Source organism: Parus major, chromosome 12, assembly GCF_001522545.3.
Source record: "Parus major isolate Abel chromosome 12, Parus_major1.1, whole genome shotgun sequence".
In the NCBI taxonomy this organism is placed as follows: Eukaryota; Metazoa; Chordata; class Aves; order Passeriformes; family Paridae; genus Parus; species Parus major.
This window is the reverse complement of record NC_031781.1, coordinates 18,977,437-19,004,362: the sequence shown is the minus strand read 5'-3', so window position 1 is coordinate 19,004,362 and position 26,926 is coordinate 18,977,437. Positions and strand designations below refer to the sequence as shown.

At 47.1% G+C, this 26,926-nt stretch overlaps 2 protein-coding genes across 5 annotated transcripts; one reads left to right on the top strand and one right to left on the bottom strand.

Annotated features, from left to right (window-relative positions):
* Nucleotides 1-21,158, top strand: SUMF1 (sulfatase modifying factor 1). 4 transcript variants are annotated; one of them, XM_019008122.2, is made up of 10 exons: nucleotides 1-203; nucleotides 1,647-1,820; nucleotides 3,481-3,555; nucleotides 11,650-11,732; nucleotides 13,689-13,811; nucleotides 14,334-14,448; nucleotides 15,299-15,412; nucleotides 18,863-18,922; nucleotides 19,013-19,088; nucleotides 20,335-20,423. In XM_019008122.2, exons 1-9 carry the CDS (start codon nucleotides 6-8, stop codon nucleotides 19,043-19,045), a joined length of 975 nt encoding a protein of 324 aa, XP_018863667.1. In that variant the 5' UTR covers nucleotides 1-5; the 3' UTR covers nucleotides 19,046-19,088; nucleotides 20,335-20,423. The 4 variants fall into 4 exon arrangements, 3 of the variants coding, with proteins under 3 accessions (XP_018863667.1, XP_018863668.1, XP_015496736.2); XM_019008123.2 differs by lacking the exon at nucleotides 20,335-20,423 and adding an exon at nucleotides 19,380-20,328; XR_004499200.1 differs by lacking the exon at nucleotides 18,863-18,922 and having other exon boundaries at nucleotides 18,961-19,088; nucleotides 20,335-20,383.
* A 2,910-nt stretch (nucleotides 21,159-24,068) lies between these two features.
* Nucleotides 24,069-26,629, bottom strand: LOC107210432 (histone-lysine N-methyltransferase SETMAR). Its single transcript, XM_015641251.2, has 2 exons — nucleotides 26,546-26,629; nucleotides 24,069-25,308 (listed from the first exon to the last, which is right to left on the bottom strand). Exons 1-2 carry the CDS (start codon nucleotides 26,621-26,623, stop codon nucleotides 24,520-24,522), a joined length of 867 nt encoding a protein of 288 aa, XP_015496737.1. The 5' UTR covers nucleotides 26,624-26,629; the 3' UTR covers nucleotides 24,069-24,519.
* Nucleotides 26,630-26,926: the final 297 nt, after the last annotated feature.

Below are 26,926 nucleotides of genomic sequence, written 5' to 3'. Positions count from 1 at the left end.
CCAATATGGCCGCGCCCACCCGGCTGTGCTGCTGCCTCTTCCCGCTGCTGCTGGGGATGGGAATGGTGGCGGCCACCGGGACCCCCGGCACCGGGGACTGCGGCTGCAGCGCCGGCCGGGCCCCCGGGGACGGGCGGGAGGCGGCGGCACGGCGCTACTCGGCGGCGGCGGCGAGCAGCGGGGGTATCGCCGGGCTGGGGCCGGTGAGCGGCGGGACCGGACCGGGCCGGGCCGGGCCGAGGGGGGACCCCGGCGGGGCAGAGCCTCCTCCGGGATAACGGAACAGCCCGAGAAGTGCTGGGGGAGAGCTTAAATGAAATCACAGGCGGGTGGGCCGAACCCAGAACTGGGCTGGGGCGCGGGTGCTGCTTCTGGCCCCATCTCGCTCTTGCCTCGCGGAGAGAACAGGAAAACACGAGCGGCTTCCTCTCCAGCTGGCTCGGCTGAAATGCTGGGAAGCTGCATCAGCTTGGAAAAAGCTGTGTCCGACAGCGGGAGCTCGCTGGGTGGAAGGTGAACTCTGGTACTGCAGGCTGCCCTCTGCAAACCGGGCAATGTTTAAAGAGTGTGGGGTGAATAATCCCCCTGTGCTCGGGATCCATGTCACTGATGGGTTCTTTGTGTGACAAACCTGAGCAGTTCACTCTGGGTCTGGAGGATGAAAAAATTCCTTTTTATGCAGCTGGCAGCTCCAGCAGTAGGTAATGAAAGTTAATTACTGCTGGATTAAGTTATGCTCACAACATAACTTGATGATGCTTAGCTAGAAAACATCTTTACTAGCAGAGAAAAATTGGCCTGTGTATCACCCACAAACAGCTTTATTTATTTCCAGAATGGTTTTGGAACTGGGGAGCTAGCTAGAGTTTACTTTGCACGTGGTTTTAGCCCAGTGAGCTCAGAGCCCGGCTGGGAATCCCTTCAGGGAGTTGTGTCAGCTACCGAGGGTTGAAGAGAGATTGGAAGGGAGGAAGTAGAGCAACTTTGCACTATATTGTCATTTCCTAAGTCCTAAAAAATGTAAGCAGGTTTATCCTGAAGCCTTTTGATGGAGTCAGTTTCAGAGTATCTGTAAGAGCTCAGATTCTTCTCAGTGGTGAAAGTTTTGGGGACACAGCCAGCTTCAGATGTGGGTAGGCCAAAGGAGAAGATGTTTGTAGCATTTTTCGTGGGGCAGCTGCAGTCTGTGTGAATTTTGAGAGACCCAAGCAGGAGAGCTACAGTGGAGAAGAAACACTGAAGTGGGATGAGTAAGGTGGTGCCAAATACTCACTCCAGCTGCCCTGAAGAAGCAGGAGAGGTGCTGGGGAGTGCTGTGAGCTCGTTTACTGCTCCTTTGCTACCCTGGCAGTGGTGTAACTGCAGAAATACCAGCAAAGTGTAACACAGGAAACAGAACATTTCTCCTCATGAGAGCACCAGCATCACCCAGACTTCATGTAAAAACCTGCAAAAGGGGATTTTCAATTTCAAATTGTTGAAATTGCAGTTCCCAATTTCAGTTCTGTTTCCTGTTTCCCCAAATGGGCTGGCCAAAATGCTCTTTCAAAAACACCTGCAAGGATGAGGTGCAGGAGGAGTAAAACCAGCGTGGGGCTTCTCAGTCCTTCGCTCTCCCAACCTTCTGGGTGGTGTTTGCTGTGCAGATGGTGCTGATTCCGGGAGGGGTGTTCACCATGGGCACCCACGAGCCTGAGATCCAGCAGGATGGAGAGGGGCCTGCCAGGAGAGTGCACATTGACAGCTTCTACATGGACCAGTACGAGGTCAGCAACCTGGACTTCGAGAGATTTGTGAATTCCACGGGCTACATCACTGAGGTGAGGCACCAGGGGACCCAGGCTCCTGAGAAAACCCCAGCTGAAAACCCAGGCTTCTCTTTCTGAAGGATGTCACAGTACTTGTTTGGGATCTGCATTCTCCAGTATTTCTGATGGAAGTGGTGGGGAGAAGGAACTGTCTGGCCTTGCTGTCCTGGGCTGAAAGAGCATTCAGGTGTTTGTTGCTGTTTTTAGTGATTTGTCACCTGATCTCATGACTGGGTGATGCCAGCAGCTCTCTGCGGGGGTTTTTGGGGTGGTTTGCTTGGGTTTTTTGACATTTGGGTCCTGGACCAATCAGGTTAGATTTTCTTTGTTTTAGAGAAACCTGGATTTAACAAACTGAGATGGCCAAGGACTTTGCAGGCTGGCTCAGCTGCTTGCTGGTGACACAGAGCCCTGTGCCTAAGGAGGAGACAATAGCAGCTGCAGCGATAATTGTGTGCGGCTTCCTGGGAACAATGGACTAAGGATATGTTAAGGCTCTTCCCAGGAAGGATCCGCCTGTGCCTGAGGCTCAGATCCCTCCTGACAGGTGACTGTTCTTAGCAACTTTGACAAAACCCTGACAGCCTTTTTAGGCAAATGAAAGCCTCGCTAAGGAACAGGTCTCAGAGGAGGCACTTTGCTGAATTCACTTGATGGACTGGTTCTCATTTGGAAGGCAGGATCCTCTGGTTGGATGAAAAGCTTCTTTTGTCTGCTATTTCTGTTTCTTAGCTCGATAATTATAAAAAAAAAAAGTGGTTTAACTATTTTGGGTTGGAACACAGCTTGGTTGTTGCAAAGAGCTGCTGGGATGAGCACGTGTGGGGTGAGGTTAAATGTGGAACCACAGAATGCCCTCAGCTGGAAGGGACCACAGGGATCATCCAGTGCAACCCCTGGCTCTGCACAGCCACCCCCACAATCCCACCCTGTGCCTGACAGTGTTCCCCAAATGTTCCTGGAGCTCTGGCAGGTAGAACTGCATCATGTGGGGTCTGTTTCAGACTTCATGGCTCAGCTGGTGCAGCTGAGTGCTCCACTTACACCTCCTCCCTTTTTTTTTTCTCTTGATATAAAGTACTGTGATTGATTGAAATTATTTGTATTTTTTATTCTTTTGGATTTATATAATGCTAGATATAATAATTGAGTTATTTTTAACTCTTTATTGTTGCAGTTGCATTTTAAAACATGGTACTAGTGATGATGGAGCAGTGACAGGGCTCAAATCTTTTACTGTGATTCCCAAAGGAAAAATAAGAGAAATTAAACATGCCCATACATATTAGATTGATGACTGTAGCATTTGAAAGCAGTTGGGACAATCAGGACTGCATTTTTAATTAATAAAAATTATGCAGAAGAATTAATAAAAAAATGCAGAAGCTCAGTGAGCTGCCATCTGCCCAGTGGCTGCTGAACAAAAACAGGGTCAAGAATAAAAATCCCTTATTTTCTGTTCCAAAACAGCTTCCTTGAAAGAGAACTCAAATTCACAATTAGAATTTGTATGATCAAAGGTTGGACTTGATGGTCTGTGGTTCTTTCCCCACCTTAATGATTCTCTGAATTTTCTTATCCTTGGTAAAGCAAAGCTGTAAATGTTGAGTGTGGTTCTAAGAATAGCATTCCTTTGATGACATAATGGTTGAATCTTTTGTTCTTCCCATAGGCAGAGAAATTTGGTGACTCCTTTGTGTTTGAGGGGATGCTGAGTGAAGCAGTGAAGGCTGACATCCACCAGGCAGTGAGTAACACAGCAGGGGGAAACTCCCTGAGCAATCCCTGGGCTCTGTTGGTAATCACAGCAGGGAAAAGGAAACTCTGTGATGTCCCCAAAGACAGGGCCAAAAATGGGGATTGTGGAGAGGGTTAGGCCTGGAGTCATGGACTGAAGTGGGGAATGATTTGCAATCTATTCTCTGTCCTTTCTCTTTAAAAAACAATTAAAAACATCAATTCCTGATTAGCAAAAGTTGGTATCAGCCCATTGTTGTCTCTTTTTGCCCCCTACCTGAGAAGTTCAGGCTGAGTCTGTAAGATTCCTTATGTTGTGAATGGCTGAAGATTTTGATGTTTCCTCCTTTTCTATAGAAGATCCTGTGCTCATTTGCTGCTTTTCCAGCTCCCCTCATCCCCAGTGATCCTGGGAGGGGCAGTGCTGACTGCTCTGGAGCGGATCCCGTTTTCCCTTTGGCTGCAAGTGAATACTGCTTTAAAAAGAAAATTCTGTAGTAGATCTTCCCTGCCCTTCCTCCCCTCTTTTTCTATTGTGAATGTGTTGCTGAGCCTTCCTCAGGCTTCATTTACCTCCTCCTCAACAGGTCAGGTCCCCTTTGCAGCTCTTGGCAGATAAGCAGATTGTGTCCCGTCATCTCCTGGATGAGTTGATCTGCTCTGAGCACAGGTTTGGACAAAATCACCTCCTGAGGTCCCCTCCTGTCAGAATTCCCTTGCCTCTGATGGGGCACAGCTTGATTTTTGTTTCCAAGGGGCAGCCTGAGAAAAAGGAAGCCCTGTGTGAGTGTGTGCTGTGAGGGACTGGCAAAGAACGTGGGATTTGGGTTCCTCCTGCCAGGGAAGGAAGATTACAAGTGCAGTTTGTAATCTTTTAATTCAGGTCTAACATTTGTGCCCTGGGAGAGATAAGGCTAAATTGCAGTTCCCACCACCAGCATAATTGATGCTAAATCCATCCATGGATTTGTTCTGCCTTCATAAAAATAATAGAAAAATACAAATTAAAAAAATGAATGGCTGATCCCATCTTCCCAACACTCAGTATTGGAGAAATTCCTTTTCCTGTGTAGTTCTGTGATGCAGAAATCCCTAAATCAGGTTCTCTGTTTTAAAACAAACAAACAAACCCCAAGAATGCTGCTGTAAGCTCAGCCTTGGCAATTTTGTAAACACAGAGTGTTGGGAGCTGCTTTCCTGGGGGTGTCAGCCAAATTTCCAAGTGTTGGCTGCAGTGCTCACAGGACAAGTGTTATGCCAGAGGCCTGGAATGGAGCCCAAACTGGTCTTTTTTGGCTGCTGCTTCATGAAGGTTTTTTTGAGTTGTTAAAAGTAAACTTGCTGTTAGAAGTCACCTTCTTCAATCATAACTATCAGATGAAAAACAGAAATAAGATATAAATATTGGTGTGTTACTGGCACTGAAAATCCCTCCAAGCAACCAATGGGAGAAAGGATTGTGGTTTTCCTTTGCCTCAGTGGCTCAGGAGTGTTTTGACAAGGATTTTCTGCAGCTGAAGCACAGGGATGTGAAATGCAAATGTGAATACAGGGGAAGAGCATCAGGAATGTAATTTTTTAAAGCACTATTTCACATGCAGAGAAATAACTGGGGAAAGGTGAAAGGTACCAAACTAAATGATTTATAAATGATGAGCTGTGTGTGTCTGTTGGGGTTTTTTGCTCTGTTTGGCCACTTTGTCCTGTCCAGTTTTTAAAGCAGATTTCTCAGAGCCTCAAAGCCATGGGCTGAGGGCAGAGCTGGGGCTGGTGGCAGCTGCTGCAGGAGTGCCCCAGCTGAGCACGTAGGGTGATTGTTGGAGCTCTGGGTGTGCCTTTCCTGGAGGTGAGGTGGGCTCCCAGATAGCCACTGACAGGGATGTGGGCTGGCCTCAGCCTCTGGAAGGGAAGCAGTAAAAAGGGGTGTAGCAGCCAGTGATGGAATTGTTGCAGATTTATGGGAACTCAAGTTTTAGTTTTGGCCTCCCAGTTTGTGGTGGTCACGTGGCAGAGAGGGAGGGTTTAGTGCTGTGCCAGATGAGGGCTCCTCCAAATGGAAAAGGATTTTGTAGGATGAGGGTGGAAGGTCCTTTGAAGCTGAAATTATTTGTGTGGCTTAAAACATTACTAGAGCTTCACATCTTAAATTCTTCACTTGCAGAGAGTGAAGGAGAGGAGAAGGGGAGAGCTTAAAGCCCCTGCCAGAGCCTAAAGGGGCTCCAGAAAAGATGGAGGAGGGCTTTGGAAAGGGCCTGGAGGGACAGGACACAGGGAATGGCTTCCCACTGCCAGAGGGCAGAGTTAGATGGAATATTGGGCAGGGATTGTTCCCTGTGAGGATGTGAGGCCCTGGCAGAGGTGCCCAGAGCAGCTGGGGCTGCCCCTGGATCCCTGGCAGTGCCCAAGGCCAGGCTGGACATTGGAGCTGGAGCAGCCTGGGACATTGGGAGGTGTCCCTGCCATGGCTGGGGGCACTGGGTGGGATTTAAGGTCTCTTCCAACCCAAATAATTCTGTAATTCCATTTGGTTCTGAGGGGATTTGAGAGCTCTTGCCAATCCCTGCAGGAGTTTTCCTTGCTGTCCAGGTTCTGTAGAAAAGGGAACCAGGATGGCACAACAGGAGAGCAGCCCCAGTCTTTGCTGACTGGAGAGTAGAGGGGACATTGTTATTCTTGGCTCATGGAAGGCAGAAAAATTAATTTTTGCTTCAAGGCCAGATAAATTCTGCACTGAAGAGGCTGTGAGCATACAAATGTATGTGCTGCCTTTGTTGTAAGGGTGTGGAATTTTGGGTCTGGAATGCAATGGAGTTGGCTCACTGGCAGCTCAAGCAAACACGAAGTTCTGGCCCATCCAGAACTATGGGATTTCATCCCTGTTTGTATGGAAATCTCTGCAGTGGCCTGGAGCTGTGCAATGTGCCTGTTTCATAACAACCCCAAATTGAAACATTCTGCATTTCAGCTGAACATCTCCAAGTGCTGCTGAGAGGAGCCCTGGGTGCAGGTAGGACAGCAGTGCCAGTGTGGGCAGGGTGAGCTGTTCCTCACAGCCCCCAGTGCTTCAGCTCCTCCCTGCCAGGAGCTGCTGAACTGCTCATCTGTGGGTTTTTGTGCTCTACTCCCACTGCTGGGATAAAGAAGGATGTGCTGGAATTCTCCCTGGGAATTGCCAGGAATATTAGCCCGTGTTTATCAGAGCTGCAGCACTAAGGCAGGCTCTGCTTTGTGCCTCAGGCTGGGGAGAAATCCGTGCACATCTCGTTTCCTTCCAGCTCATGTGCACTTGGTTATAGGAAAAAAATGACCAACTGCAGTGCAGATTTAGATGTTGGCTGGAAATGAGACTTCCAGAGGTGTCTGCCTTCACCAGGAATATCAGTTCCTCAAAAGAAGCTTCTTCTGATTCCAAAACTTGCACTTAATGAATCTGACTGGATTTTAGCAGCACATATTTGTGGTTATTTTTCTTGGAGGATTGACAAGGCTGTGAAGTTTTACACTGTCTGAACTGAAGTTCAATGACCTTTCCTTATGCAAAAAAAAAAAAAAAAGGTCCCTTCATAAAAGTGCTTGTTTCCAATCAAGTCTGAAATATTTTTTGTAGCTGATGACTTACAAAGTAAAATTAAATGTATTTTAAAGCTGCTGCCTTTCCTTGGTGTGCAGTTTCAAACTGCTGTAAAACACTGGATTTTAAGGCAGATAATCTCGATATTCAATATTAAACAAACCCCCTTGTTGCTTCCGTTTCTGAGCTTATGAGGGAGGTCATTAACGTTAGAACATAAGAGTGAGAACAGATTCTTCTGTAATTAGAGCTTTGGGGGAGCTGGGACTTTTAATTGATGGAATAAATAGCATGGGAATTGCAGGAGCTGACAAAATCAGGTATTCACAGAATCCCAGGCTGGCTGGGCTTGGAAGGGACCTCTGGAGATCCAGCCCCTGATACAGGTGTGGGTTACCTGCTGGACAAATCCTCTGCTAATTGTGAGTTTGGGTCTGTGTGTGACAGAAGTTCCCAATCCTGGCTCAGTTCTTGTCCATAATTACAGCAGGTTTGTTCTCTGCAGGGACAAAGAAGTGGAACCCTTGCACAGTAATTATTTTTATTTCTTAAACTTCTCACCCTACTAAAAATGTTCCATTTTCCATCTGCCTCTTTCTTTGATAGTTCATTAATCAGTGCTCAAGGTTTAGGATCTGGCTTAGAGGAGGGAAAACTGTCAGAGATTTATGTGTATCTGCCTTACATGGATAAAATAAAACCATGTCCAAAAATGATGTTCTTTAGTGAATAACAAGCTTTTTCTCTCGTCCTACCAATGCTAACAAGATCCTTTTGCATATTAAAGATGTACAGAGCTTGACACCATCTGATTCAAACAAGTGGTAACCTATTAACTCAGCTTCTGCACTGGAGTGGTTTTTTAAGAACCCACCACTTATTAAGTGATTCTTAAAGTGGTTTCCAGACTTGGGCTGCTTTTCACTCAAAATCTCTTTTCACACTGTTAATTCTGCAGTTCTTACTCTGCAGTCACTTGTTTTTTTCCCAGCTGTTTATCCTGAGCTGGTGTAAGGCTTTGCTACATTAAAATAGCATTAGAATGCTGTAGCACAAAAAAAGATGTTTGGTGCCTTATGTCTGGACAGCAGCATGAATTTGTCATCCTCTTGTGGGCCTGACTTAAGGTTCAAATGTACAGCTTTGTTATTTCAGAGGATTTGCTGCTTGATGGAAATGTTGGAGTCTGAGCCATGCTGAGCTACTCTGTTGAGTTTTTTTGGTAATTTTTCGAACACATAAATCTGATTTGAATTTGAGATTTGATCCTCAAGTGAGGGTTGTTTTTCTCAAACGTTGCCTGTGTCATGTTAGTGCAAGACTAATATTTTTATGGCTGTGAGCTGGGTGGCTTTGGGGTGGTTTTTAGGAGCATTCCCCTACAGCAGTAACATGGTAATGCTGACACTTGGTGATGTTCCCCACTCCATTTTTTTTTGTTCTCCATACATTTAGGGAGGAATTTTCCTCAAGGTAATTATGAAGTAGTTTAAAAATCTTGTAATGGAGCAATTAAAGTTAGGCTGTCCCAGCCTACTTGGGAAGGAGAATGGAATAGTTGGAAGGAGAGTTTTCTGCAGGCTGTTAGTGGGAGTTCAGGCTTCAGCTCTGCAAATTGCTCCTCCCCAGCGCAGAGCTCGTGGGTCGGAATTAATTGTTTGAGCTCTTCCCAGGTTATCACACTGGGCTCTCTTTTCACAGCACACTGAGTCTGTGAGAAGCAGAACAGTGAGTTCTTAAGGTTTAATCCTGGAGGGGAGAGCTGGATAATCCCTGTTTCCAGGTGGATCAGACCAAAACAAGCCTTTGTGCCTCGGCGTTGCTCTGGGAAGCGTTTCCCTGTGCTCGAGGCTGTAAGGATCGCAGGGCAGGTGTGGGGCAGGTGACATGCTGCAAGAATTAACCAGAAGGAAGGGGATTGTCCTCTGGTTTCAGATCTATTCAGCAGCTTCTGCTGCTATTTTGACAGCAGGAATCTGTTGCCAGTGCACAGAACGTGTTTCGGAGGGAAGCAGAACGTGAAGTGTTATGAAAGTAACTAAGCTCATTATTGGCAAGGGAGGACTTGGCTGTATTAACTGTGATGTTGTAATATCTGTCTAATTAGCTCTTCTCCTAATTAGATTTAGAGCAATTAAAAGCTTTAAATACTTGTGAGAAGTTCTGTGAGAGAAGTGTAGATTTCAGGTAGGAGATGTCTGCAAGGAGCAGCTCGGGGTGTGCTCTGGAGCCAGGGGCTGCCTTAGCTGAGTCTCCAGGTAATTCTTGCAGGCTCTCCATGCTCTCTCCCTGTTTTCCCTGTCCCACACTGGATGTCTGAGTGCTCTGGGTGCTCTGCAGGGCCATTTGGTGCTCAGCTCAGCAGAGCCACAACCTGGAGCTGTGCACACGCAGTGCTTTCCTGTGGAGAGACATTTTTCTTGGGTTAAAATAAACCAGCCTGATTGAAAGCATCTGCTTTTTCTTTTGCATCACAAAAATGTTTTCCAAAATTAAAGTCGCCTAAAGTGTAAATCTTTGCAGTCTCCTGCAGAGATGTTTTTATCCAAAACCCAGCAGTTTAATTTACACAAATATGTTGTGCTTAGAAACTGTCGAAATCTTCCTCGTGATTTTTCAGAATTTAGCTTTAGCAAACGGTTCTGCTGCTCTTTTATTTTCCTTAAATAGCTGTAAAATGCTAATTTTAGATTTCTGTCCTATTTTCAGTGTAGTTTAAAGGTCAAACCTCAATATGGGCAAGGAATTGGTTAAATCAGACTGGTTTTAAACCCCTTGACTGTTGTATCAGTTTAGCAGCTCCCTCACTCTGAAGCTGTAGTGCTGTGAGAGTTGAGCAGGGTATCTGCAGGAAGCTCTCATTTTGGGGTTTGAAGAGCTGTAATTCCCTGTGAGACATCAGCTATTCCTCATGCTTTTTGCCAAGGGCAGTGGCAGTGCTTGGGGTGAGAATGTCCTTAGTTAGACACTGAGCCAGAAGTGGGCTTGGCATTGATCTGTGTGTGCTGGGGAGGTCAGAGAGGGTCTGTAAAAGCTGCCATGGCCTGGGGGTGCCAGCCAGGGGGACAGCAGAGGACAGGATGCCTGGGTCACCAGCAGCCTGCCGGGAGCATCTTTGTTTCTTTGGGGCTTAACCCTCAGCTGTTCCCTTTGGAAGGGAGGGGTCCACAGCCTGTGTGAGAGCAGCTTCCCAGCCTGCAGGACTCCTGCAGCCTCCTCAGGCACTTCACAGCCCTTCCCAGGGCTCCCAGAAGCTGTGGGCTCTGCAGCTTCAGTCCAGGATTGCTGCTGATTTACAGGGAGCTTTTGGATATCCAGATGTGCTGAGAGGGGAAGAGGGAAAGGTTGTCAGGGGAATGTCAGAGCACAGCCTGATGCAGTGCTCTAAACCCTGGATAATGTCTGTTTGGGCACTTCTGCTGATTTTTCCTACTGAAATATCCAACTGAGGGATTTCATGTGTAGCTTGGAGCAGAGTTTTCTCAGTAATTTATGTGTGACACAGATCATCTTTTCTCCCACACACATGTAATTTCATGTTCTGTTGAAGGATGCAGCTTTCCCCTAGAAGCTGCTGTTAAAATTGTTTGACCAGATTGATTCTGGGTCTCCTCAATACCAGCTTGCAGTGACTTTTTGGACTTTGCTCTGAAGGTTTGGTGAGTTAGAGGGTAACACTCTTTGTAACTTCTGTGAATAACACTTGACAAAGTTGGTCTAGGACTAACCAGCCTCTGGCTTGTTTACCTCCTAAAGCATTCCAGGCTTATTTCCTTGGATTTTTGTTCTTTATAGACATTATCTCTGTCATAGGAGTATTTTGGAAGCTGCTGGAATAAACCCACTGTTGATGGGTGGCATAAATGTTCCTTTTTTTGCCTCAGTGAAGGCCTCATTATAAAAATAAGTATTTCTAAGTGAACATGAATCAGAACAGAGCAGTTAAGCATGACCTCCTGTACTTTTTAGAGGAAATCCTCAAAATATGTCTTCCAGGAAAAACTGCTGGTGTTGAAGCACCAAATTTGGGATTTCTGGTTTGAGAGAGCTGCTCAATGTCTGCCCTGCTACAGAGGATTTTGGCTGTGTGATGTTTCCCAGCAAACCAGCTGGGGGAGAGAAGAAAAAAAAGAGAAAGGCCTCATGCTTCACTTCCCTTGTGTGGTTCTTCTGTCTCCACCTTCTGGAAGCTGAGAGCAAATAATTTAAAATCAGCTTAGTGGGTTAATGACCTGGAAGGCGAATGTGTCGCAAGGTGTGTGTTTGACCCCAGCTAAAGGGCACCCTCAGGGGGCTGTTTCAGTCATCTCAAAACACAGTCCAGAGAGCAAATCATTAGGGTGAAAATGCTCTTTAGGCCAAAATTGTCATTTTTCTTTCCTCTCTGCAGATTGTATCAGACTGAAGTGAGCCAGGAGGTGAAATTCACACAGGCACAGACTGGTTTGGGATGGAAGGGTTCTGGTGGTTTTTCAGAAGATCCCTCAGCTGGGAATTTAAGTGTCCTTCCCTGCTGCTCTTGTCCTTTTTCAGGTGGCAGCTGCTCCCTGGTGGCTGCCTGTGAAGGGAGCCAGCTGGAAGCACCCTGAGGGCCCTGACTCCAGCATCTCCAGCAGGTGAGCACCCATTCCACCACAAAACCCAGCTGTTGGCTATCCCTGTGGCTCCCACCACCATGGGGCTGCAGGAAAGGGCTTTTATTTGTCACCTCTTTGCTGCTGCTTCTGGGAGTGTTTTCCCACCTTCTGAGGTGTTGCCTGCAGCGTTCCATGGCCATGATCAATGATGTGGGGCACAAAGGTCTGGCAGGACCCTGCTGATGGAGCCTCAGTGCTTGCTGTTCACATTTGTGAGACACAGCAGATCTCCCAAGGCTCACAAACTCCAGTGCAAACTGGGTTTGGAGAGGAGGAATAAATCCTCACTGTGTGCACACTCCAGGAGTCTGGGTAGTGTGAACTCTTCCACGTAGGATTTGGAAACCTCTTTCTCTGGCAACAGAGGATTGAAGAGTTTTGTGCTTTTTTTACTGTATTCAGACTCTATGAAAAATCAGTTGTGACTGTATTGAACCTCTGAATGCTTTGGAAAACTCTGCTTTTCCTTACAGTTAGTGCCACACTTTGCCTGCACTGAAACTCACTGATCCTTGTCTTCATGCAATTGCTTTCTGCTCTGAAGTGGGATGAATTTTAGGCCTAGAAAATCAAATTACTGTCTTCATTTAGAACTTCTAACATTGCAACTGCTCCTCTCACTAGGCAGGTGTCAATGAAGTTGGCACTTCATCAACTAGTGAAAGTTTCTAACAGCATTTTGAAATCAAATCAGACTCTCTAGCCTAGATCTAGTAGGTTTTTTGAGTCCTCTAAGGACAGGACTTTGTTAGTGCACCATCATCTGATGGCTGAAGTGCTCAGTAACGAGTTGTCTGCTCTCCAAGGGCAAGGAAAGAATTATCTGAGGCAAAAATAGAGATAATAGCTGGAGGCGTTGTTAGGGGGAGCCTGGAATTGAGGTCAGAGCCAGGAGCTGGAAACCTGCCATGAAATTCTGGGCTTGTGCAAGGGTGGTGCAAACCTGGCCTGGCACAGCTGCTGGGAGCCTGCCACGTGGAGGTGCCCCATGGATTAACAGGGATATGTTGGATTCCTAAATGGGGCAGGAAAGAGAAGTTTATAGGAAGTTCCTCTCTCTCCTGGACCCTTAGCTCTGGAAGCATCTTGGTCTATTGGAGGCTTGGATGGGGAGGATCCTTCTGCAAGGATGCCTGGGCACTTTTTCTGTCTTTCTGGAAAAAGAGACAAGGATTTTAATGCCAGGAACCAAACCCCAATGAAGATGGGAGCTCTTGTGTAAACTGTGGACTGCTTTAAGCACCTAAGGAAAATCACTTCCCAGCTAAATTTCTGCAGTTCACTTTGCTGGACTGGGTGCTGGAAAAGCTGATGTTGGTAAGACATCATGTCACTTCTCCTTCAAAACTGCACAGCTGACAGCAAGGACAGGACCCAGAGCAGGAGAGCCACAGGGGAGTGAAGAATAATCACCATTAAATTGCAATGTGCATTTTCCTGTTGAGAATCCTGGCTTCTGGCTGAGATGGCTCTTGCCAGGCTGGTCTAACAGTGGTGATCCTGCAGGTTTTCAGTTTCCTGTGGGTCTGCAAGCACCCAGGTTCTCTCAGAGGGCAGGGTGTGGACAGGTCTCTGCTGCCTCCTGGGTGCTGCACCTGTAAATATCTCTAACTGAACCATAAATATCTCTAACTGAACCATAAATATCTCTAACTGAACCAGAATTACCTTTAACTGAACCATAAATATCTTTAAGTCTGCAGCTGGATGTAGGAACATGATGAGACAAACAGAAGTGAATTGTTTTTCTCTTCCTTGTTCCCCTCTGATGGCTGCATTTCCCTTCCAGCATTTTGCTGCCTTGCCTTAAGCAGCTCCTTTCCTGTAAGGGTCACCTGGTGCCTGTTCCAGCTGTAACTCCTGTGTGTCCCTGCCTGGGTGTCACATTGTGCTGTGCAGCCCTGAGTGTGCCTGTCCTGTTGGTTTTGTTTCCAGAATGGACCATCCAGTCCTTCATGTGTCCTGGAATGATGCCATGGCCTTCTGCAGCTGGGCAGGGAAGCGTTTACCGACGGAGGCTGAGTGGGAATACAGCTGTCGAGGGGGCCTTGAGAACAGGTACCTGTCCCAGGGCTGTCCCTGACCAGGGCTGCACTGGGGTTTGTGAGATGAGGAGGAGCTGTGGGGTTTCTTACCCTCAGAACTGCTCTGAAGCCAGGCTGGGGGAGCTGGGGGTGCTCACCTGGAGAGGAGAAGCTCCAGGGAGAGCTCAGAGCCCCTGAAAGGGCTCCAGGAGAGCTGGAGAGGGACTGGGGACAAGGGATGGAGGGACAGGACAAGGAATGGCTTTAAACTTGAGGAGAGGAGGTTTAGATTATTAGGAAAAAGGTATTTATTGGAGTGTGGGCAGGCCCTGGCACAGAATTCCCAGAGCAGCTGGGGCTGTCCCTGGATCCCTGGCAGTGCCCAAGGCCAGGCTGGACATTGGGAGCTCCTGGGACAGTGGGAGGTGTCCCTGCCATGGCTGGGGACACTGGGGGGGATTTAAGGTCCCTCCCAACCCAGACCAGTTTGGGATTCTGTATAACACTGACTTTTAATTAAAAGTGTTTGACAGCTGCTCTGTTTGTCTTTTCCCAGGCTTTTCCCCTGGGGCAACAAATTGCAGCCCAAAGGGCAACACTATGCCAATATCTGGCAGGGAGAATTCCCCACCAATAACACAGCAGAGGATGGCTACAAGGGGACTGCACCTGTAAGTGTGTCTCAAAGACAATCCAGCATGTGCAAATGATCTTAATCTTCCTAAAACTAAGGCCTGTTGTCAGCAGGATGAGCCATAGCTGTTTTCCATCTCTTTGTTCTTTCATTATAGATTTTAAATTACATTAAATTTTACTGCAGGCTTGAGCATTATCAAGGGACTCTTTTACAAGCTAATTGAAAAGTAAAGATTACTTTTATTTTAACTTCTAGTTCCTCTCAAACTGACCTCTTTTCCCCCTTCCCAGACAGTTTGTAGTCAGAAGCTGAAATACTTTCTGCCTGCACTTCTGGCCTTGCAGTTTCATGAACTCAAAAATCACACAATAGTTTAAAAGAAACTAATCTTCCCTTTTGGGGAAAGCATGAGCCTGTCTAGTATAACAACCAGAGTGGAATTTTAAAGGCAATCAAGAATGTGAATGAATTATTTAATGGTAGTTAAGTAAGTCCAAAAGTTTCATCAGAAGAGGAGTCTGCACAGGCAGGAGTTGGCAGCTACCCTGGCTTTTCCTTGGTGAGAGGGGAGGGAATCTGGGAATGGGGTCCAGTCAGTAATGCCAGGTGTGTCTGCTGGTCAAACAGTGCCTCTCTGGAGAGGGTCAGTCTCCAAACCCAGCAAGGAGATGCTGTGCCACACTGGAACCTGGTGCTGAGGACACAGAGGTGCTCACAGCTTTCCATCCTGTTTGACTGAAATGCAGGATGTGGAAGCATTCCAGTTCTGCACTGCTGATCTCCTGCCTGCTATTTGGGCTGCCCAAAGTGCACCTTCAGCAGCCTGGTGTGAGGATTCAAGCCCTGTTCTGTGTGCTTAGAGCTGTGCTCCCTGTCCTGTGCAGGTCTCTGCCTTTCCCCCCAACGCTTACGGCCTCTACAACATGGTGGGGAATGCCTGGGAGTGGACATCTGACTGGTGGGCTGTGCACCACTCCCCACAGGAGCTCCACAACCCTGTAAGTGTTTGCTTGGCTTTGTGTTGAGCACAGAATCCCCTCTGGGCCTGGGATCCCGTTCCTGCTGTGTGCTCCTGGTGTGGGCTGTGTCCTGGGGGAGCAGCAGAGCACAGCTCATCCACACTGCAATTACAGTGCTCTGGTGCAGCTTTTGTGGGCTTTGGTTAGTTGTCCACACCTGGTTAGCCAGTGAATACTTCCAATCTAGCCTCATATTACAGCAATCAAGAATTTATGGAATGACTTCTTTAAAGAAAAGAAGGTTTTTAATTCATTTATATTGCTACAGGCTGTACTTACTTTCCCCATCCCAGGCAGAGAACAAACCATCATGAGTTATCTTTCTGCCTTCTGGTAGCTTGTTTTAAACTGAGCATGAGATAAAACTGAGGTTTAGGAGAAGTCACCAGGCTCTGAGAGGTCAATCTTTGTTTTCCTCTGTGGCAGGCAGATGGAGGGACCTGCAGGGTGAGAGCTGTGGGGTCACTGATGCTCTGTCTCAGCAGATTCCAGTTCTGTGTTAGATCTGCTCCTCTCCCAGTTAGCCAGGATGAGCAAATCCCATGATTTATGGCAAGTAAGGCCACATAGAGTTTGTCACTCTAAACCCCACCAAGTACAGTGTTTTTTATTTCCTTACAACGTCCAAAGCACTTGCAGGTTTATTTTTACTCCTGGTAATTACTTGTGAAGGCAAGACAATCAATCATGAAGCCCCCCAACAATCTGTGTGCAGAATTCCATCCATTCCTTGTAACCAATCCCCAGCATAGCCCAGCTCTCTCCAGTGCTAGAAAGCTGCTTTGAAGATTTTGGGTGTTCAACTAAATATGTTAAAAAACTTTGCCTGAGCTCTGACCCTCTGGAAGAATTCAGAGTGTTTTCAGCCCAGAGAACAGATCCTATATTTAGGTTACACTGCCTTGTGCTCTGCAGAGACTGAAGAGCTGAGCTCTGATAGATCTGGTGCTAATCAGTTCTAATGTCTCAGAAGATAACTGCAGCCTGGCTATTTTGGGACACCTTTTCACATGAGGAGATTCAGTTTCTTTACCCATTTAACCAGAAAAATCCTTTGGAATTCACTTTGAAGTGCTCTGCCTCAGACACTGGATTCTGACAATCAGTTTGTATCTGAAAACCCCCTGAAAGCCTCATTGTTAACACCTAGCTTTTAAATACTTTCTGAAGTGTCTGGGTTTTAAACTTCAGCAACTCCTGGGGGTTAACAGAGAACAAAATTCACAAGAGAGTTGTTCCCCACTATCACCTTAATCCAGCAGGGAAGTGCTGCAGCTTTGGCATGATCAACACAAAAATGTTTCACTTAAATAAACATAATGGAGGTGCCTCCCTGCAGTCACAGAATCCCAGAAGGGTTTGGGCTGGAAGGACCTTAAAGCAGGGCAGGGGCAGCCAAAACTTCTCTGGGCACCCTGTGCCAGAGCCTCCCCACCCTCATAGGGAAGAATTTCCTCCCTAAAAATGTAGCTGATCCTTCAGCAGAGAGAGCCAAGTGTGTGTGTGAGGTCAATCAAACCACAGTCCCTTTAGGGCTTGTTTTGTGGTGACTTCTGGCTCTGATTGTTTTGTATGAGCTGCAGTTCTCTGTTTGAAAACTGATTTCTCTCAACACAGAGTAACCATATGGCTGTGCACTGAAAATCACCATGCACCATCAGAAAACATTTGTTTGATGTAATGAAAGAAATAGAACTTTTTTTTTCATTAACAAAAAAACCCCAAAAAACTTGTGCTTTTTTTTTTAGTAACTTTTAGAAGAAAATCCTACTTTTATGAGCTTTGGTAATGGAATGCACAAGCATTTATGTAATCAGACTGGAATATGGCTGTTGCAGTATTGTAGTACAGAATTACCTTGCTAATTTACAGTAAACTCTGGGGTTTAAATCCAGGATCAAAGTCTGGACAGCTCTGGCCCTTTGCAGCAAGCAGCCAATGTCCTTCCCCTCCAGTACCAGCTGGTGCACTTCTCCAGGTCAGGCCATCAAACAATGGTGCTTGATAGAACAGAGATCTGCTTGTTTTAATCAAATGTGACCTTAATTGCTGGGCTGTGATTAGCCTTAGTGAGGGGAAGCACAGCCAAGGCAGTTTCCTTCATCTCTAAAGTGAGATATATGCACAAGAAAATATTAACACTGCAAATGCTGGTGATATCTATTGGTTTTCTGATTTTCTGACATCTTTGCCAGTTGTTCTATGATAAACTCTTTACCTTCAGTGATTTTAAATAAGAGGATGATGTTTTTTAATAGAATAGATTAATGGAGGACACCACAGCAGATTTCTGCAGGTGGTGAAGTGTTTCAGGGCTGTAATCCTCCTTCAGAGGATGTGGGGGTCAATTTAAGCTGGTTTTTTTTTTGCTAGCAGACAACCTTTGAGGCTTAATTTTTGCCTGGTGGAAGAGATTTGTAGTTAATAAAAAGATGCACTTATGAGCCTTTGCTTCACCCACTGCTCAGTACAGTTCAGCCCTTTATCACTGCTGACACATGACAGATTTAGGGCTTTCTAACCACAACCAAAAAAGTTCCTCTTGGTTTATAAAAGTGTCTTTGGAGCCAGTAGCACAGATTGCTGCTCAGCACTGCACATTTAGGGGAAATCCTGCTCCACAGCCCCATTGTTCTGCTTTGTCTTGTTCCCATGGAACTTTTTTTAGGTCAGTTTTCTCCTGGCTTCCCTTAAAATGAGATTACCAGGCTGGGTGATGACTGTGCTGGTTAGAGGCTTGTCTCAGAGCAGGGACTGTGCAGGTGTTGTGAGGACAATTTCCAGAGGCCTGGGAGTGAGAGCAGGGCTGTGGAAGGAGCGGATGCTGCCCCAGGGTGTGGCTTTCCTTCAGTAGTTGTGTGCCATTAAATGCAGTGCTAGGCCAAATTCTTTTTCACAATTTGGGCAATAAACATGGAACTGCTGCAGTTTGTGTGGTGAGCTTTCACACAAAGCAGTCAAACTCAGGGTATGCAGGCAGGAGCTTCTGGAGTACCAACATCAACACTCAAGGTTTTCTGACAGTCCCTGGGATTTATGTCCAGTTGCAAACCTCTTCTGGGGTAGATTCTTCTAGAACATCACCCTGGTAATTCAGACCTGGGTGGGAGGCAACCCCTTGAGACAGGGTAGGAGAGTGGGATCTGTGCCAGGTGTGACCAGACTGGTCACTGAGGAAAGCTGGAGCTGCTTTCCATCCTGGTAAAATCCCCTTTAGGAACCTGCCTGTTGCCAGGCACCATCAGTGGGCAGCAACTGGAATGTGAAATATTTGCAGCAGTGGGGAGGGAGCACAGTTACTGACACCTGCAAATCCTGTAGAGCAGAATGATTCCAAGCTGTCTGGAATATTTATGGTTGCTCCATCTCCCTGCTCCCTGTACTGAGCAGTTATTCCCTGAGTACTGACCAGTGTCCTCCCCTCCCCAGAAAGGGCCGTCCTCGGGCACGGACAGAGTGAAGAAGGGTGGATCCTACATGTGCCATAAGGTAACGTGCTGTTTTCATGTTCCTCTTCCCTCTGAAAGCACTTGACCATGAAATGATCCTCTGACAGAGTTTCCTGGATGCTTGTCAAAGGGTTTCATGGAATTTATGAAGAGCAACACCTGATGTTCCTAAGGATCTCTTTTTGCTTAGCTTGGAATTAAAACAAGTAAGTTTTTTTAATCAGTATGGGTTTTAGATGCAGAACTTAAAGCTGATGTGAGCTTCTAATGCTGTTTTCATGATAAAGCTTGAGTGAAACTTGTCAGAGTAGAAAGTATGGATGTGACTTTATTTTTTAAGTTTTAGAATGGCTTTTGATGTGGAAAGGATATGGAGCTCTGAGAAACCCAGTCTAGTGAAAGGTGTTCCTGCCCAGGGCAGGGGGATGGGACTGGATAAGCTTTAAGGGCCCTTCAATCCCAAATCCTGTTATAATTCCATGGTTCTGTGATATCAGGTGTTTGCAGAACTGGCTGGGAGATGAAGTGTTTCAGCTGAGTTGATGCCATATCTGAAAATCCTTCAGAAAGCCAGGATGTCACCACAGAGCTGTGGCTGTTCATGACACAAAATTGTGTTTTAACTCTGCTCGTGCAGTGCTTGAAACCCCTCATTGTACAGCTCCTGTTTCATGAAAGCTGCCCTGCTCTTCTTCCCTTGCAAAGCCTGTGGCTGGCAAATCACTCTCATAATTAGATTTTCTACAGCGAGATCCCATTTTCTACACTGATTTTCTTCTTAGGTGAAATCAATGTCAGATGTTAATTAGCAGTTTTGATTAAATTAACACTGGAATAGGCTCTTCAGTGATGAATAACATGACCCATTTTGAAGGTTTGTGAAGATTCTAGCCTGCCCTAGTCTTTTTTTGTAGGTGATAAAACTAGGCTGTGTATCGAGACAAAACCCACTGACTGCTGTTAGTACAAGGGCTCTTTATGAGGTGCCTGATGTCTGCACAGACTGATCTTTGTGTGCTGATGCTCTTCTCCCTCTCAGAGCTGACAGAGTCTGAAGTTGCACCGTTTTCCATCCCATACCAAAATGAGCATCTCGTTCAGGGAAATGTTTCCAGGCAGGTGCCAGTACCTGTCCATTCCAGGGGCTTTAGCACATGGATACCCAGCTCTGAGGGGAAGCTGAATGGTTGTTCTGGCTTCTGCCCAGAGCAGGAAGGATTATTGGCTGATACTTCAGCAGACACTTTGCCATTTTTGTGTCAGCTGCTGTGTGTGTAGGATCCCCTCATCTCTAACGCAGTGATTCCCATCCGTATCACTTCACTGATCTGTCCCACAGCGAAGGCAATGTTCTGCTGTATTAATCTAACTAATTAATCCGTTCATCTAACAAGCTGTTGCCTGAGGAACCCCAGCTGTGCTAAGGAGTTCCCTTTCTGTGTTGCTGTGCAGTCCTACTGCTACAGGTACCGCTGTGCAGCTCGGAGCCAGAACACCCCCGACAGCTCCGCGTCCAACCTGGGCTTCCGCTGCGCCGCCGCCGCCCCGGGGCCGCGCTGACACCGCCACGCGCCCGGGGACAACAAGGACTGTCCACCCCAGGGAGAACAAACGTCAGCTCTGGCCCTTGCTGATGACACACAATGGAAAACCTTGCTTGAAGTTCCTGCTGAGGGAAGAAAAACCAGCACGACTCAACGGCGCTTGGAGAACCTTCGTGTTCACGAGCAGCTCCTGACAGGAGTGTTTTGGATTCAGCTGGAACCAAACTGAGCAGAAACATGCCAATCGTGTTTTCAAAGATTACTTAATCCCTGTATTACTCAGGCTGGAAAAGAGCTCCAGAATTATTGAGTCCAACCCTTGACTGATCACCACCTTGTCAACTACAAGTTCCTCCTTAGACAAGATCTTTATTAATCAGTTTTATTTATGTAGAGCTTCTACACTTAAATGCAATAAGCAAAGACTTTGTAAACATCTAGACAGGTTTAAAAGAAATTCTAGGCAGTTAGGAAATTCTAGGCAGCTTTGAGAGAGAATGAAGGAGTCAGGAATGAGGGCTGGGAGATGACAGCTCTCCCCACAGGCAGCTCGCCCTTTGTTACATTCCACTTGCAGGGAAAATCATGTCCAGAAATGGGCTTCTTCTGAGGAGATACTTGCTGCTCTTTAGGAAGTGCCTTCTGCAGCTGAGGGTGATGATCCTCAGGCTGATGATGATTAGAAATCTTGTACATATTTGAATAAAATATCAAGCATTTGTTTATGCCAAAGACTTTTATTGATGGAAAAACACTATTTCCCCTGAATTTCTTGGACGCAGTGTAGGCTTATTTTAGGGACTTGGAAAATGCAAAACTGGCCTCATTAGAAACTGAAGCTAATGAATGATTCCACTTGAATAAAAGTCATGGAAGTGATGGTAGATGGAACTGTGAGCCCTAAGACCTAATAGGATAAATTTCTAAACTGCTTTGTTGAAAATAAAATTCCTCACTGAAAAGGAGAGGAATTTTAGCAAGAAGAGAAATGGGAGTAATTGAAAGCAGCCTCATTTGGGGATCTGAATGTAACAGTGGATTAACAAAAGCCTTGGCACTGCTGCTGGTCCTTGCCAGCTGTAGAAAACTGGGTTTGGCTTTAATGCAAATCCATCACCTGCCAGCTCTTTCTGCACTGGTTTCACGTTGAAAAGATGTCACAGGAGACCTGCAGAGCCCTTCACCAAACAGCAGCCTCCAGTGGGCTCCAGGTAAGCCCAGCAAGCAGAAAAACCTGTTCCAGGACACAGCATGACATGGCACAATATTGAGATATTGGTAATTAATACTGCACTCAGAGGAGAAAGGAGGAGGGGGGATCAGAGGAAGCTCTGAGCCTTTTGAGCTGTTTGACTGGATTTATTGTGGTGGAGCACACCGAGCTGTGAGGGGCAGGCTGGGGCTCTGAAACTGAAAGGAGCCTGAAGGGGAAAGTGAACAGAAATTCAGCAGATACAACAAAGGGTCTATTTCTTATCTAGTTTCTTGACAGGGAATTTTTTTAGTAGGATTTTGGTCCACTCTCCCAGGCACCTGCAGTGCCAAGGCATGGTGGAGTACTGTTCATGTGCTGTATGGAAAAAGGCCATTAACAACTGTCAGGACAGTTTAGAACTCAATTAACAATTATTTTGTTTTTGCAAGGCTTTCAGTGTGGCTGTTTTGAGCAGTCCCACACTGTTCCTGTTCTGTGCTGGGAAGTTGGCTCTAAGCAGATAATTGGGATCAGGTCACTGGCCAGGAGCTGCAGCACTGAGGGGTCAGATTGCAGGGACAGAGGGCTCAGGTGTGCTCCTGCTGGAAGGCTGTGATCAAGGACCAGATATTGCTAAAGGTGGTTGGATTTCTTTTTAATCTGCACTTCCTTAGCTACTCAAAATCATGCCAAGTGCATACTCATAACAGGAAGGTAACAAACTGTGCTGTCATCCTGAAAACGAGGAGTGCAGATGCTTTAACACTAATCTTGAAACTTCTCAGGAGGGACAGAGGAAGTGGATTGGATCATCTGCTCCAGCCCTGTGGTCCCAAAGTGGCTGGTGTGATGCCTTTCCAGCGAGAAAACCAGATAAAACTCTCCTCTGTGCAAGAGACCTTGCAGGCCAGGCTGTGCTCTGGAGTCCTGTGCATTCCAAGGTACGGGATCCAGCGAGCTTCCCTCCTGTAACAGCAGGAACCCTAAGAGGCAAGGGGTGAAGTTCATGTCCACTCAGCCTGGAAACTACTTCTGACAGGCAGCTGAAATGCTTTGGAAGGTTTCTGCACTGACAGAAATGAGACTTAATGATTAACTCTAAGATAAATCACGTGGTAATGTTTATCTTAACATAACCCCACAGCAGTGTGTAAACCCCAACAGCAGCAGAAAGGCACTTAAATGGGAGAGGTTAAACCTGCATCTTATCAAGGAAGCAAAGGTAAACACCAAGTAGGGTTTTGTTTAGTAAATAGCAAAATGTCCCTTATCCCTGGTCAGTATCAGGATAATCAGAGAGGTTTGGGTTGGAAGGGACCTTAAAGCTCATCTTGTTCCAACCCCCCTCCCCAGAGCAGGGGACCTTTGATTTGTTCAGAGCTGCATCCTTGAATTATTCTGATTGTATTTGAATAGGAAAGTAAATCTCCCAATGAATATTGAAATATTGAGAATCATTGCTGTTCTTTGAGAGCAGACAGGATTACAGAGCTCCCAGGTTTTAGCTGTTTGCCTGGATTCCTTGTGAGAGAACCCTGAGTTGGGAGTGACAGCTCAGTCCTTCAGTGGCACCAGTCTTTCAGATCCAAATCAAAGCTGTAATTTAAAAATGAAGTTACTGATCACCTCCACAACAGCTGATCCCCACGAGATGTACTCCCTTGTGTGTGTTATGTCAAAGGGTATGGAAACAGCTAAAGATCAAACTGTCCAGAGCAAATAACCGAGGGTTTGTGCTGCTGCTGGCACAGTGTGACACGAATAAACCACTGCATTGCAGTTTATCCATCTTAAATATCAAAACCAGCCATTGTGAAGCTGCCTTAATTTGATCTTTGCAGAAAGGAACTGAAGGAATGTGCAGTTACAGAATGTGCCCATCTGGCAGTGCATCCCTGGTGGAAGGAGGTGTTCAGAAAAACCCTGCATAGCTGCTGGAGCAGGACAGGGATGATGCAAAGAAAGTGAAATGTGCTGGGAAAGGCCAGGCCTTGCTTAATGCTGCCTGGCCCTGGAGTAGTGAAAACATAGATCAGTTAGGAGCTGAAAGAAGCCTCGTGCAGATGTTCAGCACAAAACCACAGCTCTGCTGTTGTTCAGATGCACTTCTGTATTTCTGCTTTCAGTCAGCTGTCAGCATCATCCTGCTCAGGATTGGCTTCCTGAGCATGTACTGACAGTGCTGGGGATGTGCTGCTTGTTGTCTGCAGAGATCTGATGGGAGCAGCCTCGAGACTGAGGTGATTAAAAAGATGGGAGGTTGTGCTCCTCAGAAACTGCTGTCCTGCACCACTTCAAAGCTAAATGGGAGTGAAACAGCCAGTCAGTCACAGCTGCTTTGGGCATGCAGCTACACGGGACACACCAAGTAGTAAAGCTACTCTTTGCTTTTATGTCAATAATTAATAGTTACTGTGCTTGGGGGAACAACAAAAAAATACAGCAAGTAATTTAAAAACAATAATTTAATGGATTTTAAGAAGCTTAATGCCTTTCTTGCAAGGGTCAAGGTTCATGGTGTCATTTTCTTGTGCCACTGGCAGTAACTTTACTTGCTGTTATCACATGTCCTGTCCATGCAAAAGTGTTAAAGGTAGAAATTCTTTCTGAAGGGTTCAAACCGAGAGAGCTGCTTTAACATACAGCAAGCTGTCAGAGGAAAACCAGACAAAACCACCAGGCCTGGTTTAGTCACTGATTTTGGAACATCTCAAAGCTCCAATAATCCCATGTACTGTCCACCTTGAAAAGGGTTTTGCAGAAAATTAATTCTTGAGACCTTGTCTCTTTGCTGCTCCTCACACCTCACGTCCTTCCTTGTTGGAACAGAACAAGGAGTTTGATAGAACTCTTTGCTAGAGAAAATAGTAGTTTTTAGGTGTGTTTAAGGCTGAAAGGCTATGGAGAACTCGCAGGTGTGGAGAAGAGGGAGCTGTCCCAAGGTAAGAAGGAAGCACACGTGCGGGAACCACAGTAGCAAGGCTTTCTCAGGCTGTTCTCTTCCTCCGGAGGTTTGTGCTCTCTGCTAGCTCTTGGTGAATTATGGAATCTTCCAGAGTAATCATATGAAAGTTCCTCTCCAGCAGAAATATCAGCAGCTGCAAAAAGTGCCAGTTTGGGCACCATGGAGTCAACTCTGACGGGCACCATGAACAGGTTGGGTTGACAGGAGTGGTTCAGGAACCTGCCCACGTTGCCGATGCGGGTGGGATCCACGAAGGTCTCCATGACGCGCCCATCGTGCAGGTGCTCCCTCACTGCTATGATGTAGTTTGGCTCCTCTGGACTCTGGGCCTGGATTCTCCTCTGGGCCTCAGCAAAGCCCAGCACCTCCCCAGCATACTCACACACAAACCTGCCCCTGGGGATGGGCTCCAGCGTGCGCACTCCCCAGCCCTTCCTCGGCGTGCGGAACACCTGCAGCCGCAGCTGCAGCCCCCGCTGCACCAGCCTGTTCTGGCAGCTCTCCCCACAGCAGCACAGGCTGTTGCACTCAAACACGGGCCTGGAGAAGGGCTGCTCCTGCTGCTCGGGCAGCCTGAGGCCCAGGCTGCTGTAGTTGTGCCCTCGGCGCAGGCAGGGGCAGTGGGGCAGTGTGCAGGAGCTGCTGCGGCACGAGCAGCCAGGGAAGGTGACTTCACTGGGGTCCAGCTCTCCGTCCGCTCCGGCCACGCTGTCGGGGCTGTACTGCAGACAGAGAACAGCAGTCAGAGCCCTGGCACCAGCACTCACTGAAAACAGGATTTAAAAAACGTCTGTGACTGTAAATGACCCATCCCAGAACTCAAATCATGAATGCTTTGCTTTTCTGTAAACCTCCAACATTTGTCTGAAATGTTTAAAACATTACAAATCAGGTATTCCATATAGACCAAAAACCAAGTGATAGTCTTGTTAGTGCCTGGATTTCTCAAAATAGTCCCCTGGCCACAAAAAATCAGATCTACACTACTGTATGTGATTTTCATTTACAGAGATGCCAAAGATATTTATTTATGGATGTATTTATTTGCAAAATTATCAAGTTAAGGTAATTCTCCCCACACTTGAAAATGCTCAGTAAATTATTTCTAAGGTTAAGCTATAGCTCTTCTAAGCCACACAAATTTCAAATACATAGTTTTTAACATAATTAAGATACTTTCAATTTGTCTCCAACTTGTTGCATTCACACTTCATCCTAATTCTGGTAGAAAATCAGGTTCTCAAAATGACACTGATGCCCCCAGCAGGTGAATGGTTACAGAACCACGGAGTGCTGCAAAACAAAGCCTGACAGAAACTGCTGCATTTGGAAACCAAGAGCAAAGCCAGCCACGGGTGTATTACCACTCCCTTCTCAGCATTCGGCTTTATTTAGAAGCCTGGAGGATGTGCTATCACTAAATATTACATTTCACAGCAGCTTGTACCTGGCAAGTTCTGGGTGTTGTGAAAGATGACCTTGCATTTGCAAGTTTCTTTTTTTAATAAGCATCAGCTTCTCAGTCACTCGGCTTCACTGAAACCCAAATTTAATGTTCTTCAACCACCATAACCTTTCCCATTTCGGCAAAATACGAGCACATCACGCGATTCAGGGAGATTTGTGTTGACAGGCATCACACCTTAATTTTTTCCCCAATCTGGTTTGTGAAGACTCTAATACCACTGAAGCAAATTCCTAGGCATCCCGGAGTGACAGGACAAGCAGGACCAGATACAAACTAAACGCCAGCAGCTTCAGATTAGATATTAGGAATAAATCCTTCCCTGTGAGGATGGGGAGGCCCGGGGTGCCCGGAGGAGCAGTGACTGCCGCATCGCTGGCGGTGTCCAAGGCCCGGCTGGCGGGGCCTGCAGAGGAAGGGGATGGCAGAGGAAGGGGATGGCAGTGGAAGGTGTCCCTGTCCCGCTCTGGTCCCCGCTGTCCCCGTCCCGGTACCTGGAAGGCCGGCGGGGCCTCCCCGGGCGGCCACAGCTCCACGGCCACGGCCTCGCTGCCGCCGCTCAGCTCCGCCATGCCCGCGCCCCGCCCCCGCGCCAAACCCCTTCTCCCATTGGCTGCGCGGGACAGGTGCCGCTCGCTGATTGGGCGGGAGCAATGACTGACAGCGCCGCGAGGGGGCGGGCACTGTGTGGCGCGGTTCCGCCCTCAGCGGGGCGGGCACTGCGAGGAAGCCCCGCCCATAGCCCCGCCCCCTGCCCCGCTCCGGTTCCGTTCCCGGCCCGCTCCCGCCCCGCTCCGGTTCCGATCCCGTTCCTACCCGGCCCCGCTCCGGTTCCGATCCCGCTCCGTCCCGCCCCGCTCCCGCTCCCGGCCCGG

Bases quoted from the DNA above. Each gene is read 5' to 3' on its own strand.
- SUMF1 (XM_015641250.3), top strand. From the start codon at position 6: ATGGCCGCGCCCACCCGGCTGTGCTGCTGCCTCTTCCCGCTGCTGCTG. The intron at 3,556-11,649 runs GTGAGTAACACA...GTCCTTTTTCAG, and splicing joins AGGCTGACATCCACCAGGCA to GTGGCAGCTGCTCCCTGGTG. The intron at 14,449-15,298 runs GTAAGTGTGTCT...TGTCCTGTGCAG, and splicing joins GCTACAAGGGGACTGCACCT to GTCTCTGCCTTTCCCCCCAA.
- LOC107210432 (XM_015641251.2), bottom strand. From the start codon at position 26,623: ATGGCGGAGCTGAGCGGCGGCAGCGAGGCCGTGGCCGTGGAGCTGTGG. The intron at 25,309-26,545 runs GTACCGGGACGG...CTCTGTCTGCAG, and splicing joins AGGCCCCGCCGGCCTTCCAG to TACAGCCCCGACAGCGTGGC.